Source organism: Polyodon spathula, chromosome 7 (assembly GCF_017654505.1).
Source record: "Polyodon spathula isolate WHYD16114869_AA chromosome 7, ASM1765450v1, whole genome shotgun sequence".
Taxonomy (NCBI): Eukaryota; Metazoa; Chordata; class Actinopteri; order Acipenseriformes; family Polyodontidae; genus Polyodon; species Polyodon spathula.
The window spans coordinates 39,431,922-39,458,010 of record NC_054540.1 but is presented as its reverse complement, the minus strand read 5'-3'; the positions used below and the strand labels follow the sequence as shown (position 1 = coordinate 39,458,010).

The 26,089-nt window shown below is 40.2% G+C and overlaps 1 protein-coding gene across 1 annotated transcript in view; it reads left to right on the top strand.

Annotated features, from left to right (window-relative positions):
• The first annotated feature begins 9,269 nt into the window (after positions 1 to 9,269).
• The window catches only part of kcnq1.2 (potassium voltage-gated channel, KQT-like subfamily, member 1.2), a 514,204-nt gene continuing 497,384 nt past the window's right edge, over positions 9,270 to 26,089 (top strand). Inside the window, exon 1 of the mRNA XM_041255488.1 lies at positions 9,270 to 9,595. Within this exon, the coding sequence (XP_041111422.1) occupies positions 9,276 to 9,595 (320 nt within the window). The 5' untranslated portion in view covers positions 9,270 to 9,275. The remainder of the gene's footprint in view (positions 9,596 to 26,089) is intronic.

The window sequence follows — 26,089 nt, the reverse complement described above, 5'->3', positions numbered from 1 at the left end:
TAGGTGGCGCTATCCCACTTCTGACACCAAATGTGGCAGGCTGGCGAGTGGATAGAGGCCCAGAGACAGACTGCAGTTCAAAAAAAATAACTATTTTATTATAAATAAACACAAAAATGAAAGGGCACAAGGGCCAAAACAAAACAATTTAAACACAAAGAAAGACAAAAAGCAAAATTTACAAAAATAACAATCTCCAGGCTGGGCAATGCCTTCACTGGATTCAAGCTCTCCAAACAACCAAAAAAAAAACAACCTGCTTCCTCAGCTCCCTCTCCCCAAATGAGAAGCAGAGGCCTCCTTTTATATCAGGTGGCTGGGCGCTGATTGATCGTTAATCAACCTAATCAACTAATCAACCCCAGCCACCTGAACATAATAAACCCAGGCAGGCAGGGGAAGTTAACCCCATCCCTGCCAATTTAAAAGGGCAGAGCTTTGCTCTGCCACAGGGACTCTGGCAGGAATAGTAGTTTCCCTTATCAGTGTCTCTGCTCCAAATGATGACAATCTTCAATTTATAAAAACATTGTTTGACATCATAACTGAAAAAGCAAATGGGGTCCTACTGGTAGGGGGGGGGATTTTAACTGTGTACTGTCATCAGTAGCTGATAGGCTTCCAGCTTCTTCAGCCCCCCTCCTTAAAATGAGCAGGGCCATTAAAAATAGCTTTACAGAGTTGGATTTGATTGAAGTTTGGAGGTACTCAAATCCAAGGCATGATTTTTCTTTTTATTCCCAACCACATTCTTCCTACTCATGTATAGATTATTGTCTATAGATTTTCAAAGACAGAAGTCCATTGAATCTTAGACTGTAAAATTCTTAATATCACATTGTCTTATCATGCCCCAGTGGTTTTAAACTGGAACTTGGGTAGGCAAACCACCTCCAGCCGTTGGCATTTGAACACCTCATTATTGAGTGATTCCACGTTTTGAGACTATATCAAAAATGAGTTACAACAGTATCTAGAATTTAATGAATCCCCTGAGGTTTCTCCTGTTGTATTGTGGGAGGGTGCAAAGGCTTTCTTGAGGGGGTGTATAATTTCATATACATCGGCAAGGAAAAAAAAGAAGGGAGGCAAAGCGAGTAGAATTAGACCAGAAAATACAGAAATTGGAACAGCAACACAAACAGCAGCAATCTCCTGAAATTTTAACGCAACCTAAAGAAACTCACAGATCATTGGATACTTTTCTAATTGAAAAGGTAGAAAGAAACTTGTTTTTCTTAAAGCGATGTTATTATGAGCACAGCTCCAGGCCTAGTATTGTTTTTTTTTAACTTAGAAAACAACAAGCATCCATGGTAGTGCAGGAACTTAAAGCTAATGAGCCAGATAATGCTTTTTTTAACTAAACCAGACCAGATCTCTGAGGCCTCTGCATCCTTCTACAAGAAGCTCTATTCCAATACAGATACCTGTACTGATTTGTCAAGAATAGATGCCTATTTTCAACATATAAACATTCCTCAACTACCCATGAAACTATCCCAAAAGATAGATGAGCCTATCACTGAAGCAGAAATAAGGAATGCGGTTAAAAACTTGAAAAACAACAAAAGTCCTGTGTCAGATAGATATGCAAATGAGATTTATAAATTCGGTAGTGATGCCGTTTGCCCACTGTTGTTACATATGTACTCCCATACGTTAGATATGGGGGTGCTGCCATTCACCTGGAGGGATGCTATTATTACTGTCATACACAAGGAAGGTAAAGGCCCAATGGAGTGTGGGTCATACAGACCAATATCTCTCCTTAATACAGATCTCAAGATACTTACATCTATTCTAGCAAAAAAGAGTGGAGAAAGTTATTAGGTATATTATACACCCAGACCAAACAGGATTTGCTCTTGGACATCACTCAACAGACAATGTCCATAGACTCCTTAATATCATGTTACATGCCCAGGGCCAGGATGCAGGTAGTATGGCATTGGCATTAAATGCTGAAAAAGCGTTTGATAGGGTGTCATGGCCCTTCTTTTTTCAGGTCCTGTGTAAATTTGGATTTGTCCCTAATTTTATTAAATGGATTCAGATTCTGTGTTCTACACCACAAGCCTCAGTATGGGTGATGGCAGCTTTTCTCGGTCATTCGGGCTGGAGAGAGGGACAAGACAGGGATGCCCACTTTCCCCACTTCTATTTGTGATCAGTATAGAACTACTGGCATAGCTAATTAGGGAAAATTTAATGAGTATAATGAGTTCTGGTTGAAAATCTTCCTCACGACCTGTGAGGGCACAAAGTAGCAAAAGGGAAAGTCTTTGGATGGGCTGACCTGACAGTTCATTTCCAGGGTCGGGAAGTTGGTCAGCCTGGAAGGGGGCAGGACTGGATTGCAGGAACGTATTGACCTGGAAGGTAAACGAGGTAGCAGCTGCAAGTAATAAAGGCAGCTGCAATCGTTTACCAAGGGGTCATGCGTGATAGCATAAAGGGATGTGTTAAGTACTGTGCTTATTATTTATGGGACTGCAACCCTTTTTCACCACTGTGCAATTACACATTGTTGTGCATTGCAAGCTCTTTGTTATTTATTGGCTGGTCATCAGTCCATTGGATTATAAAAATAAAAGAATACTTTGTTGTCTGTTTGTTCTTTGGATTACTGCACCAACACCGCACCTGCTGTACACCTGCTACTAATTATCACTTTGCCATATGTTGATATCAAAGGGGTGGATGTGGGAGGAGAGGAACATAAGATATTGTTATATGCGAACAATGTTCTTTAATATATATCTGAATCTCTGAACTCAATACCTAATCTCAAGAAATGCAAGGAGGAGTTTGGACTCTTCTCAGGTTACAAAATAAATATAAATAAAACAGAGGCCATGACCATGAAGAAGATCCCTCATCAGATGAAAACTTTATTCTCTATTAAATGGCCAGTGCAGGGCATAAGATATTTAGGAATCAACATACCTCCTTCCTTAGATAACTTGTATAAAACAAACTATGTTAAACTAATTGATAGGATTAAGGGAGACTGGGACCGCGGGTCAATTTAGCCTCTATCCTTGACAGGGAGAGTAGAAACAATTAGAATGAATGTACTCCCTGGGCTTTTACACTATCCCTTTCAGATGCTACCTACTCACATTCCTGTGTCCACATCTAATACACTAAACCACCTGATTTCAAGATTTATTTCGCATGGCAAACGGCCCACGAAAATGTTATAAAGTGTTACAGCTTCCAAAACAATCAGGCAGGCTGGGATTACCTAATTTAAGGCTGTATTATTAGGCAGTCCAATTACATGCCATGACTGGCTGATGGAACTCACAGACACTAGGTGGCTTAATATGGAGAGGACTAAATGCACCCATTGTCAGCAATCCCATTTGTGGGAGGGAAGTGGATGGGTGGCTCTGTGGGTAGATGGTCTCTATTTATGCTTCAGGTTTGGAACAGAGTGCAACAGACTTACCATCTGCCCATGTTAATTTCTACACTAACAAGTATTGCTCATGTTAATGATTTTGTGCCTTGTCACTTGATGCAAGGTTTAGAAAATGGTTTCACTTAAATTTGCACTTTGTACACTAACTCTTACAGGATAGTCAATTAAAATTTTTTGAACAATTATGAACAGACTTTCAACTTCCTTAGACAGATTTCTTTAGATACCTATAACTTTGACACTATCTATTTAAGCATAAAGATTGGGGAAAGTAACACAAACTCCTTCACCTATTGAGCAATATTTTATTAAAATCCAGAAAAGGGAATATAGTGGAAAGCAAATAGCTGGTATGTACCAAGCCCTAGCTTCTATGATACCGAACAATACATATTGTACTAGAAGAAAATGGGAGGCCGAACTGCAACAAGAAATCACACTTAAAATGTGGGAAGACATATGCACTGAGGCTCACAAAGTTACCAATGCAAATATATGGCGGGAATTTCAGTGGAAAGTTGTAAGTAGATATTTTAGGACCCTGCAGATAGTGACAAAGATTCACCCTGCTGTGCCTGGTGACTGTGGGAGGGGTTGTTGAGAGGTGGGTAACCATCTCCATATGTTATGGACCTGCCCCAAACTGGATAGATTTTGGGAATCTATTTTCCAGACCATAAATAAGATTTTCAGAATAATCCTCCCTAGGAGCCCCAGATAGCAATACTGGGAGTAATGCCTGAGATTGTGAAGGGTAGAAGTCACATATACTTGATCAAAATTTTATTCGCAACTGCAAAAAAAAAAAAAAAAACCTCAAGCCTGCTTAAAAAGGAACCCCAACATATGGAGAATAGTTAAGCAAAGTACAAGATGTATTTGTTATGGTAAAAATAACATACTTGTTGAGATTGCAATTGGACAGATTTAAAGAGGGATAGCCACCACTTACTGCTATCCTAGAACTATAATTAATTCATGCCTACTGTATACATGATTATGACATCCTCTGAGATTGCCTTTATTGGGAGATAAATGGTTTATAAGCTTAAAATGAATGGGATACACTGACCAACCCTGTTTGTGTTATTTTAATTTTATTTCTGTTTAATATACCATTGGTGAAGACTGCTACGGGATTTTAAGTACTTATTGTATATCAAAAGCTAATGTGGTGTATTTTTTTTTACATTGTGTTTTTTTTTTTTTTTTTTTTTGTCTGTCGTCTTGAAAACAAATAAAATCTAAGTTGAAAAAAAGCAGAAATAAATAATTTAATATAAATTACATAGACGTCACAATAATTGCGTTTCCTAGTATATTTCCATGTTGACAAAACAAGTTAATTGTTATAAAAATCGGATGTCCTGTAATATACATATGCGTGGATAAAAGTGCCTGGGGTCTTCAATTATTATATTTATTTATTTATTTATTTTGCCTGCGATGCGTGCGGCTAGTCAATTTTAAAATATCAATACATCGTTAAATATACATGATACACAGGTCAAATAAATGCGTTCCCCAGTATATGTCCATGTTTACAAGATACGCTAATTGTTATTAAACTCGGATGTCCTGTAATATACATATGCTTGGATAAAAGTGCCTGGAGTCCGCAAAAATATGCAAAAAAAGAAAGGAGGACATGGACATGGATTTTTACCTTTCTTTGGCGACTTATTTCTCTTTCTGTATGACTGGTATTTACCTTTTTTTCTACATTTTACGTAAGTGTTGGGAACTGCAAATTAAATGTGGAATGGTGGTTTTGGCTGATTTACTTTTGCTGCGCCAACACCCTGAAAACACGTGCACTAGTCACTGGCAGTTCTCGCGCTTCGCTGTATTATTTTGATTACTGAAACAGTTCGTTGTTCAAGAAACCCTTTTAGATGGTTAGGAGTTTATTTTCCAAAGCACCGTTTAACATACGAGAATGTTTATGACAGTCTTCAAAGAACATCCCTTAAGTTCTGTGAATGGGGTCCAAGTCTTGTGTTCACGTTTAGAAACGTCCGTTTCTTTGCAGCCTCTTTCTCCTTCTCACTTTCTCATTTGGTTTTACTTTCTCTAATGCGATCTTCATTCACCTGTGACTGTTCTCAATACGATTATAAATTGCTACGCTGGATCTAACTTGATTTTTAATTCACTAATGTTCTTGCCTGAAAAGTATTCTTGCTAATAACAATTATTATCGATTGAATAGAAAAAAAAAAAAAGATGTATAACTTGGCCATATGTACAGTTAATACTGTCTTTATTATTTGTTTATTTGCCAGATGCCTTTGTCCAAGGCGAGATATAGAGATTTTGTATAAGACAGACCACTTTTTCTAACTTGTCTATTTTTTGTTTTTTTGATCTATTACATCAGTGTTGTGGGATGTAATGGACTAGTTTCTACATGTTGTTTTTCTTTTCTTTTTTTTTTTTTTTTTTTTTGGTCACAGTAAACAAATGGATGAGGTATAGGAAACAAGGGATGACACGATCTGTTCACAAGTTTGCTGCGGCGCCTAGCAACGTTTTGCCAACCGGTGTGAGTGCAGAACGAGAGACAGGGGGAGACAAAGAGAGCGTGCAAGCTGTCTGTGATTACGTGTCTGTTTCGCTCTCCACGGTACTGAACTTCTAATTCAAAACGGAGAAGACTTTGCCACCAACGGCGATTAAACACACCTGTTTCCAAGGATGCGTTAACGACCAAGGTAAAGCTTTATGATTATCGTTTTAATACAATTAGTAATGCATTAATAATGTATTTACTTATATTCTCAATATATTTAATTCTTGAAAAAAGGCACCAAAGAGTGGAATTGTGTTTTACAGTTCCGACACTTTTCTCGCATACAGTATTATTTAACGGTTTGACTAAATGTTGTTTGATGCAGTTTTTAGAGTGTGTAGTTGCAAAAGTTTCTTTAAAAATGCAGATAATAGTTTCTTCAGTATGTATATTTTTAAATAGCAGAAGTGTAAATACGCAACACTAAAGCGAAAATGTAGGTTGGGCAGAGCAACAGCAAACACCACTGATATGTATGTATGTTTGTTTGTTCAATACAACCATTGTTCATGTTTACATTATACAAGCATTTTATGTACATAATATTTATAATAATGTACTATGTATTATACACATTATTATTATTATTATTATTATTATTATTTATTATTATTATTATTATTATTATTATATTATTTTTATTAGTCGTAGTAGTAGTAACCCTATGCAGGCATGTCCTTTGAATAGGTCATTTATATTTAACAATAATCATATTATTAATATAATAGTATTATTGGGTTATGTTTCCCTAAATAGTGCATGTTTATAATGTTAAATATATACAGTATTTTTGCAAGTTTGTATTATTATACATTACCACGCTCTACCATACCTACCTATGCTTTCACCTTGCTTTACTAAGCACCTGCACTGAGGATGGGATTTAGTTGAGGCAGAAGGGTGTGCGTTGGTGTCTGTCACACTCTTACACAGGGAGCTGCTTGTCCAGTTGTGATGAGACTTGGTTAGAGCATTCTTTATTTATGAATAAGGAATCCCCACAAGGATGAATATATAATTTGTAGGGTGTCCTGGAAACTTAATAGAAAACAGAAATACTATATGCTTAAATGAAGCTGTCATCACTACGGGCAAGCTGTATAAAAGAGGTGTTGAGGGAAAGAATAGGCTAATTTACCTCTGAACACAAAAGGTTTGGTTTCAAAGAGCTTTTATTACAACATCATCCCTGAGCCAGTTAAAGATATTCTTTAAAGGTTATGGATATGCAATGTTACAGCTATCTGAACTAATGAATTCATTTCACTGTGTGTAAACATGTCCTCTCTCTGAGTACAGATGATACTGCAGAGTGTAACTTGTAACCAGTCTCCATACAACCTAGTGAATGTAAAAATACATGAGTAAGAAATACCACATTTGTTCAACATTCACTTCATGGGGACAGGTTAATGGACACACTCCTGTGTGCCAGCTATACTTAAAGTGTTTCAGAGACCCTTTGAGGCAACAGGGGTGCTTTATAAAACTCAACATGATGTGCTGACTGAGACAGAAAATAATGTCAAGTGATTGTAAACAACAAGAATATGTTAGTTAAGAAACATATTTCAGAGCTATACCAAGGTGCTCTTTAAAAGGTTGGACCAATGTAATTCCTAACTGCACCATGAAACCATTCTGTAAAACTGAATCTCATCTCATTACAATGTCAATCTGAGTGTTATACAGTCCAGACTGCAACCAGATGTTACACAAAGCCAAAGGATCACCTGTTTAATTATCCTTTTGTATAAATGGAATTTATAATTCACCAAACTCCAATATCTTACTGAAAATATAATTAATTCACAGGCCTCTGTTCTGTCTACACATTTTAAGTGATTCTGTATTCACAGATTTTAAACCTGTGTCTCTCATCCTTAGCATGGATTCGACAATTTCCACCATCAATGAGTTGGAGAGATTAAGTTCTACCAGTCTGCAACCTAAATAGGACTGACAAAGACCTAATTGAATTCCTTTTAATCTCGATCTGCTGATGGAAACCAACAGAACTGGATTCCTGTAGCTTTGCAGTCAGCCCTAGTGGCAGATGAAAATAGAATTATTGTTGCAAAGGCCAAGGCCTTTCACTGTGGCTTAAACAGAGGGCTATAACCCAGCACCACGTGTTGAAAAGATAGCTACACTCAGTGGAAAGGGAGCAATGTGTATAGTTAGATTACAAGAAGTCATTTGAAAATCCAGTCACATTGATTTAATAAGTACGGACGGATGAGTGAATTTAGAGCGAGTGTGAATTCCAGCCTACTTACTATTTCAACTTTTGTTGCTTGGTTTGATCATCCATAATTATTAAAAAAAAAAAAAAAAAAAAAAAAAGCTATGTATAAGTGTAGACAGCAGCAGGTAATATGATTCCACCTGACATCACTTAATGGAATACTTTCTATTATATTTTATTGAAATTCTTCAGCATTGTTCTAATGCTTTTTAATTAATTTAAGTTGGTGGGTAGGTAAGTTGGTTGTAGCTTTACTGGGAACTTTGTTTTTACACAATTGAATCTTTCTATAATTAAATAGTTGTGTAGCACAGTATCCAAGCCACTTTAAGCATTTTGTTTTGTTGTATATTCCTTATTGCTGCACACCACCACTTTGATTTATTTTACAAAATGGTATGGCAAAGCATATTAAAACCATGGCAAAGAATGGTAATATTGCAATGTTACAGTGAAAATTACTGTGATAAGGCTGATCACCTGATTCTATAAAAAAATGATATTAAAAAAAAAAAAAAAAAAAAAAAACATTCGGCTGGTTTTATAGAGAAAAAAGATTTTCTTCCAATAGAGAATTTTTGTTCAGTAATTACTTCTTAGTTTTTTTTTTAAATGGAGGAACACACAAAGTTATATCATATAAGGTAAGTTCTCAAGTTGTTTTAATTAATTTTATAAAATCGACATCATATTTATTTAATAATAGGAGTTAATAAAAGACTATTGTAAATGCTTTGACTATACACCTCATTATGTTTCACCTTTATTTTTCTTTTGATCTACCTCCAGGCTGTAAGAGGCAACATACTGGAAAGTGGTGATTCCCTGATGTCTAATCACCTGTCAGAGGTGTCTCTTGGGGTTCATACAGCACGTTCCAGTTCCAGAGGATTTCAGTTTTAATTGATCAGGAGCGTATTGGCTTTGCAATGTCTTACACCAACGAGGGGAAAAGCAGCTACCCCATGTTTGATGTCAGCAGCAGCAGTTCCAGCAGAGTTCAGGATTCCTCCCGGTCACAAGTGATGGAACCGATCAGGCACACTAAGTCCTCTCGGAGTCTTAAGATGAGAAGAGATGTACACACACAGTATTCTTCAGTTTCACTGGAACCAGACCCTGTGGTGAATAATGGATCAGGTATTCCCTGTAACTTTCAGGCAGACACAAAGGACCCAGCATGTCAGATCAACAGCCAGCCTTCCTCGGGAAGTGAGGTCTGCAGGTACTCCTCTCCCAAGCGCTTCCACTGCCCTTACCAGACCAAAACCAGCATGCAGGGGGATGTATACAACTTCCTGGAGCGGCCCAGTGGACGGAAGTGTTTTCTTTACCATTTCACTGTGTGAGTAGCTTTTCACACACGCTTTTTATCATGCATGTTTTGCTTAGCATTTTTTGTTTTGTATAAAATCCTAGAAGGGTTTGTCAAATGAATTCATTAAGATAGTGCTGTTATTTACTTTGGCATAGTGAGGTGCTTTATCTCTGATAACAGTAAATACTACGATGACTACGACTACTACTACTACTACTACTAATAATAATAATAATAATAATAATAATAATAATAATAATAATAATAATGATCACTTGTATAGAGTAGAGCAGTTAAGAGGGTTTCAGTAAAAATCAGACAATCATTACACTTACAGTACCTGTAAATATTTTTGGCTTGGAAAACAGTTTTCTTCAATCTAAAATGTGAGAATGTGTGACTGATTACAGTCAGGCATATGTGCTTTTTTGTTGTTTGTGGTGTTTAAGGATAACCTTTTGTATTTGTGATGTTTGCTGTTTTATAAGACAGATTATTAATACAACAAAAAATGGATTTCAAATTGCCATACCAATGGTGCATTTGGTGTGCGTTGTATGTTATGAATTTCTTCTTGTCTAATGCTGCAGAAATGTCAGCACTGGCATACACAGTCAGCAGTGGCATTATAGCTAGTCTTTTCACTCTGTGTTCTGTTGCTTGATGCATTTGCAATTCAAAGCTAAGGATTCATTGCACTACATGTTTTTTAATCAAATTAGGCACACTGTAGCAAATGTGTAGTTCTAAGTGACCAGGTCTCACTGCTCGTAGGTTGTGTGCCCCTGTAAGAATAACTCAGGGCTTCCTGGGGCCTTCTGTCAATGAGTCAACCAAATTGTGTGTTTAATTAAGATGTTGATTATTAATATTAATTAAATAGTGTTAGTGAACAGTTGTGATTTACAACAAAATACATTTATTTCTGTTTCTGCCTCTTGCAATATATATATTTTTTTAATTATTTTATTAATTTTTTCACCTGTTTCTTTTTGTTTCACATTGGAGTCGGGCTATAAAAATAACTTGTGAAAATGCATCATCTGCTGTCATGACAGAGCCAACTCAATCTGGGAGTAAATCTGATATGAACATGCATGTCATATAAAAAGTGCATACAACATCTTTTATTCTACCCAATTCAATAGTAATTATTAGTCACTCTTACAATTTATTTTATGGAAATGAGGGACAACACCTGCAAACTGTATGCATACTTATGAATCTCATTTTGTTTTTAAAAGATTTTTCCTTTGAATGGTTCCCTTTCATTTGTATTGATAAACCTGTTCACGCGTCTGTGTATGCCCTAGTGGGAAGTTGGCTAGCAAAGAGCTAAAATGATAAACTGATGAAACAATCAAAAACCTGAACTCAAACAAGTGGGGGACCACTTAAAGTTTTCTGACTGTAAACATCGTGAGTTATGATTTATCAAGACATTTTCATGGCAAAAACCCAATGTGCATGTCTAAATAACAAAACAAAAAAATTACAAAATGCAAAATAAGCAACCTAAATACTTCAAGGTGTTCTCCTTTTGAAAAACTATTTGAATTTACGGTTTGGAGTAAAAGGCTTTGAAAATTAAGAACATAAGAACATAAGAACATAAGAAAGTTTACAAACGAGAGGAGGCCATTCGGCCCATCTTGCTCGTTTGGTTGTTAGTAGCTTATTGATCCCAAAATCTCATCAAGCAGCTTCTTGAAGGATCCCAGGGTGTCAGCTTCAACAACGTTACTGGGGAGTTGATTCCAGACCCTCACAATTCTCTGTGTAAAAAAGTGTCTCCTATTTTCTGTTCTGAATGCCCCTTTTTCTAAACTCCATTTGTGACCCCTGGTCCTTGTTTCTTTTTTCAGGCTGAAAAAGTCCCTTGCGTCGACACTGTCAATACCTTTTAGAATTTTGAATGCTTGAATTAGGTCGCCACGTAGTCTTCTTTGTTCAAGACTGAACAGATTCAATTCTTTTAGCCTGTCTGCATATGACATGCCTTTTAAGCCCGGAATAATTCTGGTCGCTCTTCTTTGCACTCTTTCTAGAGCAGCAATATCTTTTTTATAGCGAGGTGACCAGAACTGAACACAATATTCAAGATGAGGTCTTACAAGTGCATTGTACAGTTTTAACATTACTTCCCTTGATTTAAATTCAACACTTTTCACAATGTATCCGAGTATCTTGTTAGCCTTTTTTATAGCTTCCCCACATTGCCTAGATGAAGACATTTCTGAGTCAACAAAAACTCCTAGGTCTTTTTCATAGATTCCTTCTCCAATTTCATTATCTCCCATATGATATTTATAATGCACATTTTTATTTCCTGCGTGCAGTACCTTACACTTTTCTCTATTAAATGTCATTTGTCATGTGTCTGCCCAGTTCTGAATCTTGTCTAGATCATTTTGAATGACCTTTGCTGCTGCAACAGTGTTTGCCACTCCTCCTACTTTTGTGTCGTCTGCAAATTTAACAAGTTTGCTTACTATACCAGAATCTAAATCATTAATGTAGATTAGGAATAGCAGAGGACCTAATACTGATCCCTGTGGTACACCGCTGGTTACCACACTCCATTCTGAGGTTTTTCCTCTAATCAGTACTTTCTGTTTTCTACAAGTTAACCACTCCCTAATCCATGTACATGTGTTTCCTTGAATCCCAACTGCGTTCAGTTTGAGAATTAATCTTTTGTGCGGGACTTTGTCAAAAGCTTTCTGGAAATCTAAATAAACCATGTCATATGCTTTGCAATTATCCATTATCGATGTTGCATCCTCAAAAAAATCAAGCAAGTTAGTTAGACACGATCTCCCTTTCCTAAAACCATGTTGACTGTCTCCCAGTACCCTGTTACCATATAGGTAATTTTCCATTTTGGATCTTATTATAGTTTCCATAAGTTTGCATATAATAGAAGTCAGGCTTACTGGTCTGTAGTTACCTGGTTCAGTTTTGTTTCCCTTTTTGTGGATCGGTATTACGTTTGCAATTTTCCAGTCTGTCGGTACCACCCCTGTGTCAAGAGACTGCTGCATGATCTTGGTTAGCGGTTTTGTAAATAACTTCTTTCATTTCTTTGAGTACTTTTGGGAGGATCTCATCCGGCCCAGGGGATTTGTTTATTTTAAGAGCTCCTAGTCCCTTTAACACTTCTGCCTCAGTTATGCTAAAGTTATTTAAAACTGGATAGGAACTGGATGACATGTGGGGCATGTTGTCAGTATCTTTCCTTTGTAAAAACTTGTGAAAAGTAATCATTTAACATATTTGCTATTTTTTTTTCTTCATCTACGATTTTGCCATTTGTATCTCTTAAACATTTAATCTCCTCTTTGAATGTTCTCTTGCTGTTGTAATATTGGAAAAACATTTTGGAATTGGTTTTAGCTCCCTTAGCAATGTTCATTTCTATTTCTCTCTTGGCCTTTCTAACTTCCTTTTTGACTTGCATTTGCAGTTCTGTGTACTCTTTCTGTGTACTTTCTTTTTGGTCCTTTTTTAATGCTCTGTAAAGTGCCTTTTTTCGCTGAATATTTTTTTTAATTGATCTATTAAACCATTTTGGCAATTTAGTTTTACATTTAGATTTGTCTACTTTAGGGATATAATTGTTTTGCGCCTCTAGTACTACATTTTTGAAGAACAGCCATCCTTTTTCTGTGGGTGTTTTCTCTATTTTACTCCAATCTACTTCTGTTAGTCTCTGTTTCATGCCTTCATAGTTTGCTTTTCTAAAATTGTAAACCTTAGCTTTAGTCATTACTTTTTGGGATTTAAAAAACACTTCAAATGAGACCATGTTGTGGTCTGAGTTTGCCAGTGGTTCTCTGACCTCTGTTTTAGTTATTCTGTCTTCGTTATTTGAAAAGACTAAATCAAGGCATGCCTCCCCTCTAGTCGGTGCCTTGACAAATTGTGTTAGGAAGCAGTCATTTGTCATTTCCACCATTTCTATTTCATCCTTCGCGCTACCCACCGGGTTTTCCCATTTTATTTGGGGGAAGTTGAAATCCCCCATTAGTATGGCTTCTCCTTTGCTACACACATTTCTAATGTCATTGTATAACAGATTATTGTGCTCACCGTCTGAATCTGGCGGTCTATAGCATGCTCCTATTATTATGCCTTTTGAATTTTTGTCCGTTATTCTGACCCATATTGATTCGGTTTTATTTTCTTTGTCCAGGTTTAACACCTGGGCTTCAAGACTGTTTCTTATGTATAGCGCTACCCCTCCTCCTCTTCTGTCCTGCCTGTCTTTCCTATACAGTGTATACCCACTAATATTATATTCGTCCCCATCACTCTCAGACAACCACGTTTCTGTAACACCTATCACATCATAGTTACCTGTTAGTGCAGTAGCTTCAAGTTCTAGAATTTTGTTTCTGATACTTCTAGCATTTAGATAAATACATTTAATGGTTGTCTTACCTGAGTTGTTGTTCTTGTTTTGATGCGGTCTCCCTTCTGTTTTTTTTGTTGATTTCTCCCCCCTTCCTTTCTAGTTTAAATGCTTCCGAACCTGCTCGAGGATCTTTTCTCCAAGTAGACTAGTTCCCTTGTTATTTAAATGCAGTCCATCCCGTCTATACAGATAGTCCTCGTTGTAGAAAGTGGTCCAATGATCAAGATAGGTGAAGCCTTCCCGTGTGCACCACGTCTTCAACCATTGGTTTTGATTTATTATTTCCAGCTGTCCATATGGTCCTTTGCAAGGTGCCGGTAGTATACCAGAAAATACCACAGTTTTGGTTTTCTCTTTTAATTTCCTTCCTAGCTCTCTGAATTTGTTTTGCAGGGATTTTGGTCTGTCTCTTCCAATGTTGTTTGTACCGATGTGGACGACTACTACCGGGTTGTCTCCTGTTCGTTCTAGGAGCCTGTCCACGTTCTCAGTGATGTGCTTGACCGAGGCTCCCGGAAGGCAGCACACTGTTGTAGTAAGGGGGTCCAAACTGCGAACTGAACTTGCTGTGTTTCTCAATATGGAGTCCCCAACAATCATGACCTCCCTTCTTTTTGCTGTCTGGTCACCACTGTCAATGGGGTCCTGGATGTTGTTCCTTTCATTCTCTTGTTGTTGGTTCTGCTCATCAAAATTCTGAAGTGACTCAAATCTGTTGGTTGTTTTGATTTCTGGTGGTTGTGTTTGACGAAGTTTCTTTTTTTCCCTGCTTCTGCCTACCTGAACCCAGCTGTTCTGACCTTCTATCTCCCTGGTGGCTTTCAGTCTGTTAGGGGTGATGCAGACTTCCATGAATTGTGGGTGTGCCAGTTCCTCAAGATCTTGTTGCTGTCTCACTTCTTCCAGCTCCATTTCTAGCATGCTTACTAGTTTATGCAAATCCTGGATCGCGCGGCACTTTACGCACACTTGGTTTAGCTCCGCTGGGTTTTCTCGGATTTCCCACATCAAGCAGGTGTCACAGATTACTGGCTTGAAGACCATGTTGAGGGTTTTTTTTTTTTTTTTTTGAAGTTTAGTTTCTTCTGCAGCTGTCAACCTGCTTTCAAACTGCTTCTAAACTGCTCTGTACTTTTCCACGCTGTACTTCTCCCACTCGCTGTCGCTGGGAAGACTGCCTCGTTTAACTGCGTTGTTCTGCTGTGCTGTCGGCTCCTCCCCTCGCCCGTGTCTCAAAACGGCGCTGAATTTGAATCAGCTGCTCCGAGTTTCAGCTTGTTTGTTATCAGAAAAACACACGCGGCTGTGTTTCCCCAATGTCCTCTGTTTTCCGATTAAAGCAATTCAAGATGCAATTTCTCCTTTCTGCTTCGAAACTGCTCTGTACTTTTCCACGCTGTACTTCTCCCACTCGCTGTCGCTTCCACTCGCTGTCGCTGGGAAGACTCGCTCGCTGTCGCTGGGAATTAGTCCTAGTGTGAATCAAAAATAAATGTTTAAAACTGATTTATGACCAAGGACTACAAAAATATCTAACAAATTGTAACTATGTGTCAAAGACACACACACGACGTAATACAACACCACCAATAATATAATAATAAGTATACAACTGAATTATAGTATATAGCATTCACCCTGGGACTATATTAACAAATTCAGAATATTTTTATATAATTGTTTTTATTTATATTTTAGAAAAATAAAACACAGCCAAATGTACATCAGATAGGTACACAACAGCGATACATTGTTATGTATTTTATTTATTTGGCGACACCTTTATCCAAGGTGACTTACAGGTGTTCCAGGTGTTACTGGAAATAAGACACAAGAAGTCAGGATTACAACAATTTATATCTACAATGACATAATAGTAGTGCAAATAGTGCAAGAATAGTTCATCAGCTGAGGATCCAGTAACGTGGTGCTTCGGTCAAGCAAATGCAGTATGTAGTAGGAGGAGTAGATAAAGAGATCTACAAGTGCAGTCTTGAGGAGGCAGCAGAAAGCAGTGAGAGACAGGGCAGTCTTGAAGTTCTCCAGTAGCTGATTCCACCACAGAGGGGCTAAAAAAGAGAAGGAGCGGGCACAGGAGGATGGAGAGTGGAGAGAAGGCATGACCAGTTAGCCCGTAGAGGAGCAGAGAGGGTGATAGGGGGTGTAGGGAGACACGAGGGATTGGAGGTAGGAAGGGGGTGTGGTGAAGAGAGTGGTAGGCAAGAGCAAGGGTCTTGAATTGAATGTGAGCAGAGATAGGTAGTCAATGGAGGGTGCGAAGCAGAGGAGTGTCGTGAGAGTAACGAGGTTGGGAGAATACAAGACGAGCAGCACAATTTGGAATGAGCTGAAGGGGCTGGATAGCTGAAGCAGGGGAGATGTTACAAAAGATGTGAGAAGGAGATGAAGAAGTGGTCCGAGAAGGAGAGAGTTGATAGTAGAGGAAGAAAGAACATTTTCTGGAGAAAATCAAATCAAGTTGGCAGCCAGCTTTATGAGTAAGAGACAGAAATAATCAAGGAGAAAGCCAGCAGAATAAGTTGAGAAGGAGAGATGAATGTTAAAATTGCCTGACAATTATAGGAATAGAGGTTGTGATAGAAAGCAAGAGAGGAAGATGTCAAGCTCATCAAGGAAGTGAGCAAGGGGACCAGGGGTGCATTTGAGAACAACAAAAGCAGATGACATGGAGAGTGCAGTTCAACAGTGTGAAACTCAAAAGTGCTGTCACAGAGGGAGGAGAGAGCAGAGGGGATTGAGAAGTTCCAAAGAGAAGAGAAAGGAGAGAGCAGAGTGGAATGAGAAGTTCCAGAGAGAAGAGAGAGGAGATAGCAACTAGGGCAGCAGTCTATGTTTCTGTAAGAGCCAGAGCGTCAAGAGAGAGAGATGAGTGGCATAGACAGAGAGGAAGTTAGCCTTGTTGCAAGCTGATTGGCTGTTCCAGAGGCACCAGAGAGAGAGAGAGAGAGAGCAGGGCAAAGGGGCAGAGGATGGGGGTAGAGGTAAAAAGATCAGGTTGGAAAGGTTAGAGCAGTGATGGTAAGAGATCTTGTGAGCGCAAGAAGAGGGAAGGGCTGGCATAGCAAAGAAAGTCATAGTGGATAGAGTGGGCAAACTATCAGTTAGAAAGCAGCGGGGGCAGGGAGTATAGGTAGGAAATAGCCTGTTTTTGGATGAGCAAAATAGTTTCTCGGGCAACTAGTATATGCCGCTGGTGAATCCTGTTGCAATTCACACCATCTCAGTGGCACCTGAAAGAAATACACAGTAAATGATAAATGAGGGAAATTAAACACTATAAGCAAAATGTGAGAGGCTTGGTTGAATAAATTCAATTCTTTGCCTCATTTGTACTATAATGATTACTGTGTGTTACTGTTCGATTTAGTTTTAAATTTGTGAATTTAAAAATAACTGCTCACCTTCATATATGGAGCAAGCCTTTAATTAAGAAGAAAATATATTTTATCACTGTAAATCTCTTTTGATGAGGCTTGTTTTGTTTTTGTTGATATATTACATTTTGAAACAGTCACCCTTGAGATGGTAACAGATACTATTATATTACGATGGAGTGAGTAGAACATGAAACCTGACTATTGAGAAATGAAACCTATTTGAAAGACAGACTTCAAAGCTGCTTTAAATAACTCTCACTTCATGATGGCTATCAGTGGTAATGTTTTCGGCATACTGGCAGGAACACAGTTACATATGAAGACAGAGAAGGTTCAGTGCAATACTGGTATATCAAACATGACAGAGTAATGAATGTGCATCATTATTAGTTATTTACCCTTGAGTGTAGTGTACCAGGTTAATCACAATACTTACATTTTAAACAAAAAAATTGTGATAACCAGTCAAGTGGACCAATAGGGGTTGATTTACCCCTTACATTAATTATTTAAAATGATACTAGGTCCATGTTTGTCAAAATGGGCATTTTTGCAAATGGGAAAGAACCATGCAGCTCTTCTTCTGAAAGCACACTCCTACCCTGAAACTACACAGAACCACACAGCTCTTCTTCTGAAAGCACACTCCTACCCTGAAACTACACAGAACCACACAGCTCTTCTTCTGAAAACACACTCCTACCCTGAAACGACACAGAACCACACAGCTCTTCTTCTGAAAGCACACTCCTACCCTGGAACGACACAGAACCGCACAGCTCTTCTTCTGAAAGCACACTCCTACCCTGGAACTACACAGAAGCACAGAGCTCTGTTTCTGAAGCACACCCCTACCCTGGAACTACACAGAACCACACAGCTCTGTTTCTGAAAGCACACCCCTACCCTGGAACTACATAGAACCACACAGCTCTTCTCTTGAATGCACATTCCTGCTCTGGAACCCTTTTTCCATTACTTGGTATCCTCAACCACACATGGAGGAGACATCTCCCAAGGTGTGGACCATTTGAGTTGGAACAACCTTCCTAGCATTAGTAACATTTTATTGTGATGAAAATCTTTTGGTTGTTTGCGTGTCTTTTCAACACTATTCCTAATCATGTCCTGTGTTGTAGGTCACACGGTCTAATTACAGCAGAGGAAATGACAAGGTACCAGGGACCATGAAGCTGCAGAAACTTTTAATTATATACGTAGCATTGTATTCCCTTTCAATTAGAATGACAACCATTACCGAATGGGAAGAGCCTCTCTGACCATCAATCACTGAGCATATATAAAAAAGCTGCCCTGCTGTGAGAGGGAAGTCCCTCCCACCTCCTGTTGAAGAGGGACATCCTCATAGTAGCACATCCCCATTTTCTCTCTCACTTCACTGAGACAGGTCACAGATTGCATTTGCTTTCTTGTACCGAAATTGGCTGGTTTGTTGGGTTTTACTTGCAAATTTATTAAATTCCACGGTAAAATCACTCTTTCAAACCTTACTAAGAGTGCTCTCACCTAATGCTCACATCAGTTTACTAACTAGAGCTGGTTTCGACCCCTGTTCTGAGATTGGCGGCGGCCATTACTCTTTTTTTCACTGCACGAGGCCTCATGTAGTTGATATACCGTGTAAGGAGCTGTTGTGGTGCTGTAAGGAGACTCCGCGTGGTCGCGGCATTGTCCTCTTCACCAATTTATATCAGTCACAGCGACCAAGAAAAAAAAAAAAACAGCTCGGGCTTAGCTCCTCTCTCAAGCCTCAGGCTTTCCTAGCGCGGCTGCGCTTGCCCTCGGTGACCATGCCGACTCAATGGCTGCATACCCCGGCATCGACCGTGGTTTTTCCCGCTGACTGCAAGGTTGAGAAAAACAGCGCCTACCCGGCTGCGATTGACTCTGCACCGGTGTAAACATCTTCGGCACCACCTACAGCCCGGCACCGACCGTGCCTACCACCGGCACCGATCTTGGAACAGGTCCACTCTGCACCGACTGTTTGGCACCGACAGCGCTCTCCTCGATGCCGTTAATAACTGAAACATACCATAATAGTTCACTGACATCTTGTAGAACTCAGATTCCCTTGACAACAATTGACATCCACACGTGTCAGAAATATAAAACAATCGTTTAAGGGATAAAGAAGTGCAAAACTAATCTAATATTACAGAAAGGAAAGGCTATTGGTTAGAGATATGCATGAATTGTAATATGCAGTTAATGGATTCCATAGTCAAATGATTACAACGACCATAACATCATTAGCATACATGGTTAATATACTAATATTGAATATGTTTTATCACACAAAGTGTCTACTTTGCATTAGTATTTTCAATACCCATCTCTTGTTGTAATCGATCATGTCAATATGCACGAGAATTAATTCAACTTCCCATTCAGCAAGGAATCTAACGTTACAGTACCTAATTTAGCAAATTAGTTTTACCGTGTTAATTTAGACGTGATGTACCAAACTAATAATATGTTATCAACCTCAGTTGATTATATATTCAAATTAACTCAAATAGGGCAATGATGAAATTCTCTGCATTTACGAGGCAACTCCTTTTGAGTTGCACATTTTAAACAAACATAATACATTTCTTACACACACTAAAACAGGAAGTTATATTATATTCCTAGAACAGTTTCCACTTAACTTGATAGCATTTGCTTCAGTTACTTTCTCAAGTCATAAATTATTTAATATGAGACATGTTGAATACTTATCAATTTCCATATACAGAAGTCAATCTGTGTCGATGAATACTGTAGCTCTCCAGATCCGCAGTTCTAATGTAGACAGCACTTTGCAGTACGCATTGTATTGCTAGGCTCACAATAAACAAATTGTTCTTTTTAAATGGAGATCAGCTTGTTGATCTCCAAGGCTTGCAACATTATCTTTGTTGTTGTCAGTTTTCCCATTGGGAATAGTTCCTTTGATCAGACGTAACTCAGTTCAGCTAATGCGTTGCAATTGAAAAGTTATATAGTTTGTTCAGTGATAGGTAGAGATAAAACACTTGTCCAGCATTTACAGATTGACTCGGCACCGGCTACTCGGCATCAACAGCGCTCTCTTCGCTGCTGTCCCGGCACTGATTGATTCGGCACCGGTGAATAGCTTCAGGGCCGTCTACAGCCCGGCACCGACCGCGCTACACCTTGACACCGACCTCGGCACTGATTGGCTCGGCACCAACAGTACTCTCCTCGACGCCAATCCCGGCACCAACTAAGTCGGCACTGGCGAATAGCTCTAAGCGTCTACAGCCCAGCACCAACCGTGCTACTATCGGCACCTGCTGCCCAGGCAGGACGAGCACCGGTCCTGCGCTAGATGGTTAGGGCCAGACCATGCAGCCAAAGCACTGGCAGGTGAGCTAGACTGCTCTCCATGTAGGAAGTTCTCAAGAAGAACTTAGCACCAGAGAGCAGCCCTATCCTCAGCAGATTCCTCTAGGACCCCCACGTTACAGTGACCAGAGAACTCTCCTGCACAACTGGGTCACCCTCCCCTTTCCCACAGATGCACGGACACCTCAAAGGGGAGGTGAAATGGTACCGCTCAAGGGAACGCTCACCAGGGGACAGGCGGTCGCCACGCAGGCACCGCTCCCCTTCCCCATGCAGGCACAGACTATCCCCGTCACAGTTGCCTAGAAGGTGCCCAAGCTTGGCTGAGTGGCACTTTGCTGAGCTGGCGGAGACTGTAAGGGCTCAGCAGAACATGCTAGAGACCCTATGAAAATCACAGGGCAGGCTGCCCCATACCCATACCACCGGGCAGCCCCAGCCCCCACAGTCTCGCTCCCCATGACCCCTGCCTAGACCCCTAGCCCAGATGAGCTGTCCTTCAACGCATCCAGATCAGACATTTCAGACCCAGCCACCTCCATCGACAGGCCACGTTAGGGGGCTCCTTACCACCCTTGCCACACGTGTCGCAGAGGGAAGGGTTCCGGGCACTAATGCAGCGTGCAGCTGCAGCCACGGACATTCCCTGGCCAGCATAACAGGAGGGAAAGGGGAAACGCTTCCTCCAGCAGAAAGGGCACCCACAGCATGCCCCCCTTTATGCCAGGACTTCCTAGATTTGGTCCACTCCTCCGGGAGCAACCTAGCATCTGCACCCTCAGCCTCCAGAGCAGCAGTCTCTGCTTCATACTGCAGGAGCCCAAGAAGCGGGCCTAGGCACATTCCCTACTATCGGGGACACAGTCACGGTATTGGTGCAAGGTTCCAACTTCACCAAGGGGGTATTGGTGCAACCTGTTCCAAGCCTTCACCAAGGGGAGCTTACGCATCGGCAGAGCTGGGACCCAACAAATGCCCGTCCAACACAGGGGAGCTCCAGGCAATAGCTAAGGCGATGACTGACCTAACGGGTGAGTTAGGTCATGCATCAGGTAGGTCGCTGGCGGCGATGGTGGCCTCCCGCTGGCACTTGTGGTTGACACAAGCCAAGGTCGTGGAGACCGAGAAGGTGGCACTACTGGACACCCCCATTACACCAGGGCACACTTTTGGAGCGACGATTGATGTGAGCCTTGAAAGGTCCCACAAGGCCACGGCAAGATGCCTACTTTCACGTCCCGATCCATCCCGCACACAGGAAATATCTGCGCTTCGCCTTTCAAGGCAACCCATACGAATTTTGTGTGCTGCCATTTGGCCTCTTGCTGACGCTACATACTTTTTCAAATTGCATGGATGCAGCACTGGCTCCACTCAAGCTGTGGGGTATTCGTATCTTGAACTATCTGGGCGATTGGCTAGTTTACTTGCATTCAAAAGCACGTGCAAAGGCACACACAAAATAGGTCATAGATCATGTGACAAAGTTAAGGCTCTCAATACATCAACAGAAGAGCAATTTCATAACGTCTCAGTCCACAGTGTTCCTGGGGATCAAACTCAACTCTGTGAGCATGCTTGCCTCACTGTCAGAAGACAGGATTCTGTGGTTAGAGGCAGCACTCTCCCTATTCAGAGAGGACGTTCTCCTACAGGTCAAAGTATATCAAAGGTTACTGGGGCTGATGGTAGCTGCCTCGAGAATCCTTCCACTAGGGTTGCTGAGAATACGCCCGCTTCAAGCCTCGGTAAATATGCTCAAGGTGCACCCGGTCCATGATCGGTACCGGCTGGTGCGAGTGTCCAGACAATTCCAGAAGACACTGGAGTGATGGCTCCGTCCTGGTAATCTGTGCCTCGGCTCTCCCCTTGGATCCCCTCACAGAAGGGAAGTGGTCACTACCTAGCCTGGTCTGGGGAGCGGTCTGGAATGGGTGAGGAGTGAACCTAGTGTTATCTCATTTTCACCAGAAGTTAGTGCTTGTCTGGACTGACAATACAACAGTGGTAGCCTACATAAACCACCAAGGCGGCCTGCGCTCACCAGGCCTTCACCACGCAGTGCACAGACTCCTGTCCTGGATACACAGTTCATCTCCCTGGGGTGGACAACAAGGCAGCAGACCTCCTGTCCAGAGAAGCTCCAGACAGCTCAGAGTGGAGGCTGCATCCTCAAATGGTGAAACAGATTTGAGAGAGGTTTCGACCTGCACAAATCGACCTCTTTGCTACAGCCGAGTCCACTCGTCGCCCCCTATGGTTCTCCGTGGAGTGAGACGGGGGCCCCCCGGGAGTAGACGTGCTAGCTCACCCCTGATCACAGGGGCTATTGTATGTATTCCCTCCACTACCATTATTACCCTTACACTTGAGAGGATCAGAGCCCTGCATCATGTGATCTCAGAGTGCGATGTGAAAGATACAGAATCAGTAACTCCTGCAAATAACTAGGTACTAATCCATTCAGGGCCTTAAAATCAATTCTGTACTGCACAGGGAGCCAGTGTAAAGAGGCCAAAATAGGGGCAATATGTTCACTTTTCCTGGTATTAGTCAGAATTCTAATGGTGGTATTCTGAACAAGCAGCAAGAGTGATACCACACATTTAAGTGTATTGCATTACAATAATCAATTCTAGGCGAAACAAAGGCATGCATTAGTCTCTTGGCATCAGATAAAGAAATAATGTCTAAGTTGGGCTATATTTCTCAAATGGTAAAAAGATCCTTTAGTAACTTCCCTAATATGAGCCTGTGACAGAGATCGAATGATTCTTGATGTTAGATCTCCCTCCCAAACTGTGAGGCAGCTACATAAAGGGAATAGAATACCCTGGACTAAATGGCTTGACAGTTTATTCCCAGGGTTAGGTGGAAGTTGGCCATCTAGAAAGGGGGCAAAGCTACAGTATATAGACTCAATGGCCCGGACGGGAAACGTCGTTACTAATACTGTTTGTAATTATTTGAAAACCCGGATCAACAACACTGCACATTTGTTGTCACTAAAGAACTGTTTTCACCACAAGCACTATAGCACGCACTGTGGACTGGTGTCTGTGTTTATGTATGTGTTATGTGTGGGTGAACTGAAACAAGACTGTTATTATTTCAATGCCAACCCATGCACTACAAATAAGCAATACACGCCGCTGTATTGCTTCATTACCATTATTATTTACTGTTGTTTTGCCATCAGGCCATTGGATTTAAAAAACCATTAAACAACATTGCACCTGGATTATAATTATCTGCACATTAGCACAGGGGATGTAAAATGTATAATTGTATTTAGGCACTGGGATTGCGCAATCACTTGACATGCAGATTAAAATGGGTATTAGTATGGAAGCATGAGGAGCACAATTAGTTCACGTACAGATGTACCAAGATTCCAATTGAATGACTGATTGGCAATCGAGTCTCAGTACAGTGGTGCATAAAAGAGGCAGTGTTAAACTCACTTGTGGTTGTGTGTTCAAGAATGGAGAACGGGAGAAAGACAGGAGAATATTTATAAAACAAAAACAATTGCTATTTGTGTTGGAAGCTCCAGCACAGTACTTGTTTCATTTCATCTGTTTGTCTGGCTATTTGTTTTGATCACTTCGCTGTTTATTTTGTTCAGTGTTTTATGATTTGTTTAATCATTTTATTTTTACAGTAAACCGATGCATCAGTGCAATTTCATCACTCACCAGTCAAGTCTGTGTCCTGTGTTCTTCCGGGTCTGACATCACCACTCAAGCCATCCTGTGATAGACCACCAAACTCTTAATTTCTAGTTTTGATGAGAGACTGTAAGGGTCGAGCTGTAATCCCACATTTCATTTCAGTTGGTTCTGTGATCACGCTAGCATAACCTCTGTTTTATCTGAATTCAGCATTAGAAAATTCTATGACATCCAATGCTTGATGTCGGTAAGGCAAGTAGCTAATAACACCCAGGCAGAAGAAAGGACAACTATGCAGTAGCTGGGTATCAACAGCATAGCAATGGAAGTTCACTCTGTGTCTGCAGATAATGTCACTTAGTGGTAGCATATATAATGAAAACAACAATGGATCTAGAATGGAGCCCTGTGGAACACTGCAGACAACTTCCGATAATTCTGATTTTACCTCTCCAATAGAGACAAACTGAAACCTATCAGAAAGATAAGATTCGAACCAGGATAGGACAAGACCAGACTGTCCTACTGTTCGATCAAAATGATTCAGTAAGATGGGATGGTCTACAATATCAAAGGCAGCATTTAGAGAAGAATTAAAACTGGTGGAAGCTGTCTCAGTGATATGTGCAGCACAAAAACTAGACTGAAACTTCTAGAATATACCATTAAGAGTTAGAATTTTTTGTAATTGAATTGGCTCTCTCTAGAACCCTGTCTAAGAATGGCAGGTTGGAGAATGGCCTATAGTTATTGAGGACTTTAAGATCCAAATTGTGTTTGTTAAGTATAGGCTTTACCACAGCTACCCTGTGCGAGGGACTATACCAGAGGAAAGTGAACCATTTATCATTTTTTTTAAGGTGGGTATTAATAACACCAAGAGCATAATTTAATAGTTTTGTAGGAATAGGAGCATGTAGTAGCTCTCATATGTTGAATTACCTCTGTCAGTTCCTGTAAGGTAAACAAAGAAAAAGCCCCCGTAGTGGCCTTAATAGGTGTACTTGGTCAAATTGTGCTGGAGTCCTGGAATCTCATTTCTGATGTCTAGGATTTTATTTTTAAAGAAGTGTAAGAAGTCACTGCAGCTGTGAGAGGAGAAAGGGTAGGACTACTAGGGGAAGGATGCATTAATTTATCTAGGGTAGCAAAAATAAATCTAGGCTTATTTAATTTTTTTTGTTTTAATTAAATTAGAATAATTTGATGATCTAGCCAACACCAGAGCCTTCCTATATTTAACCACGTGGCCCTAATGAATGTGCAGTTTAGAGTCTTGCCATCTCAGTTCTAGTTTATGACCCTGTCACAGGATGACTTGAGGAGTGACATCATACCCGAAAGAATAAAGGACACAGACAGGACTGGTGAGTGATGAACATGCACTGATGCTGCAGTTTATTGTAAAATAAAAAGGTTGCACACAAACGAAAAACACTTTGACGCAAAACAAAACGGCATGGTGACCAAATCGAATAGACAAACAAACACTGGACGAAGCAGCAAACAATTATTGTGCTGAACTCTTTCAGCATGAATAGCAATTGTTATTTATTTTACTCCTAACTCTCCCGTTCTTTTCGCCTTGAACACACAACCCAAGTGAGTGAAACACTGCCTCTTATGCAGCTGTACTGGGACTCGATTGGAATCTCGA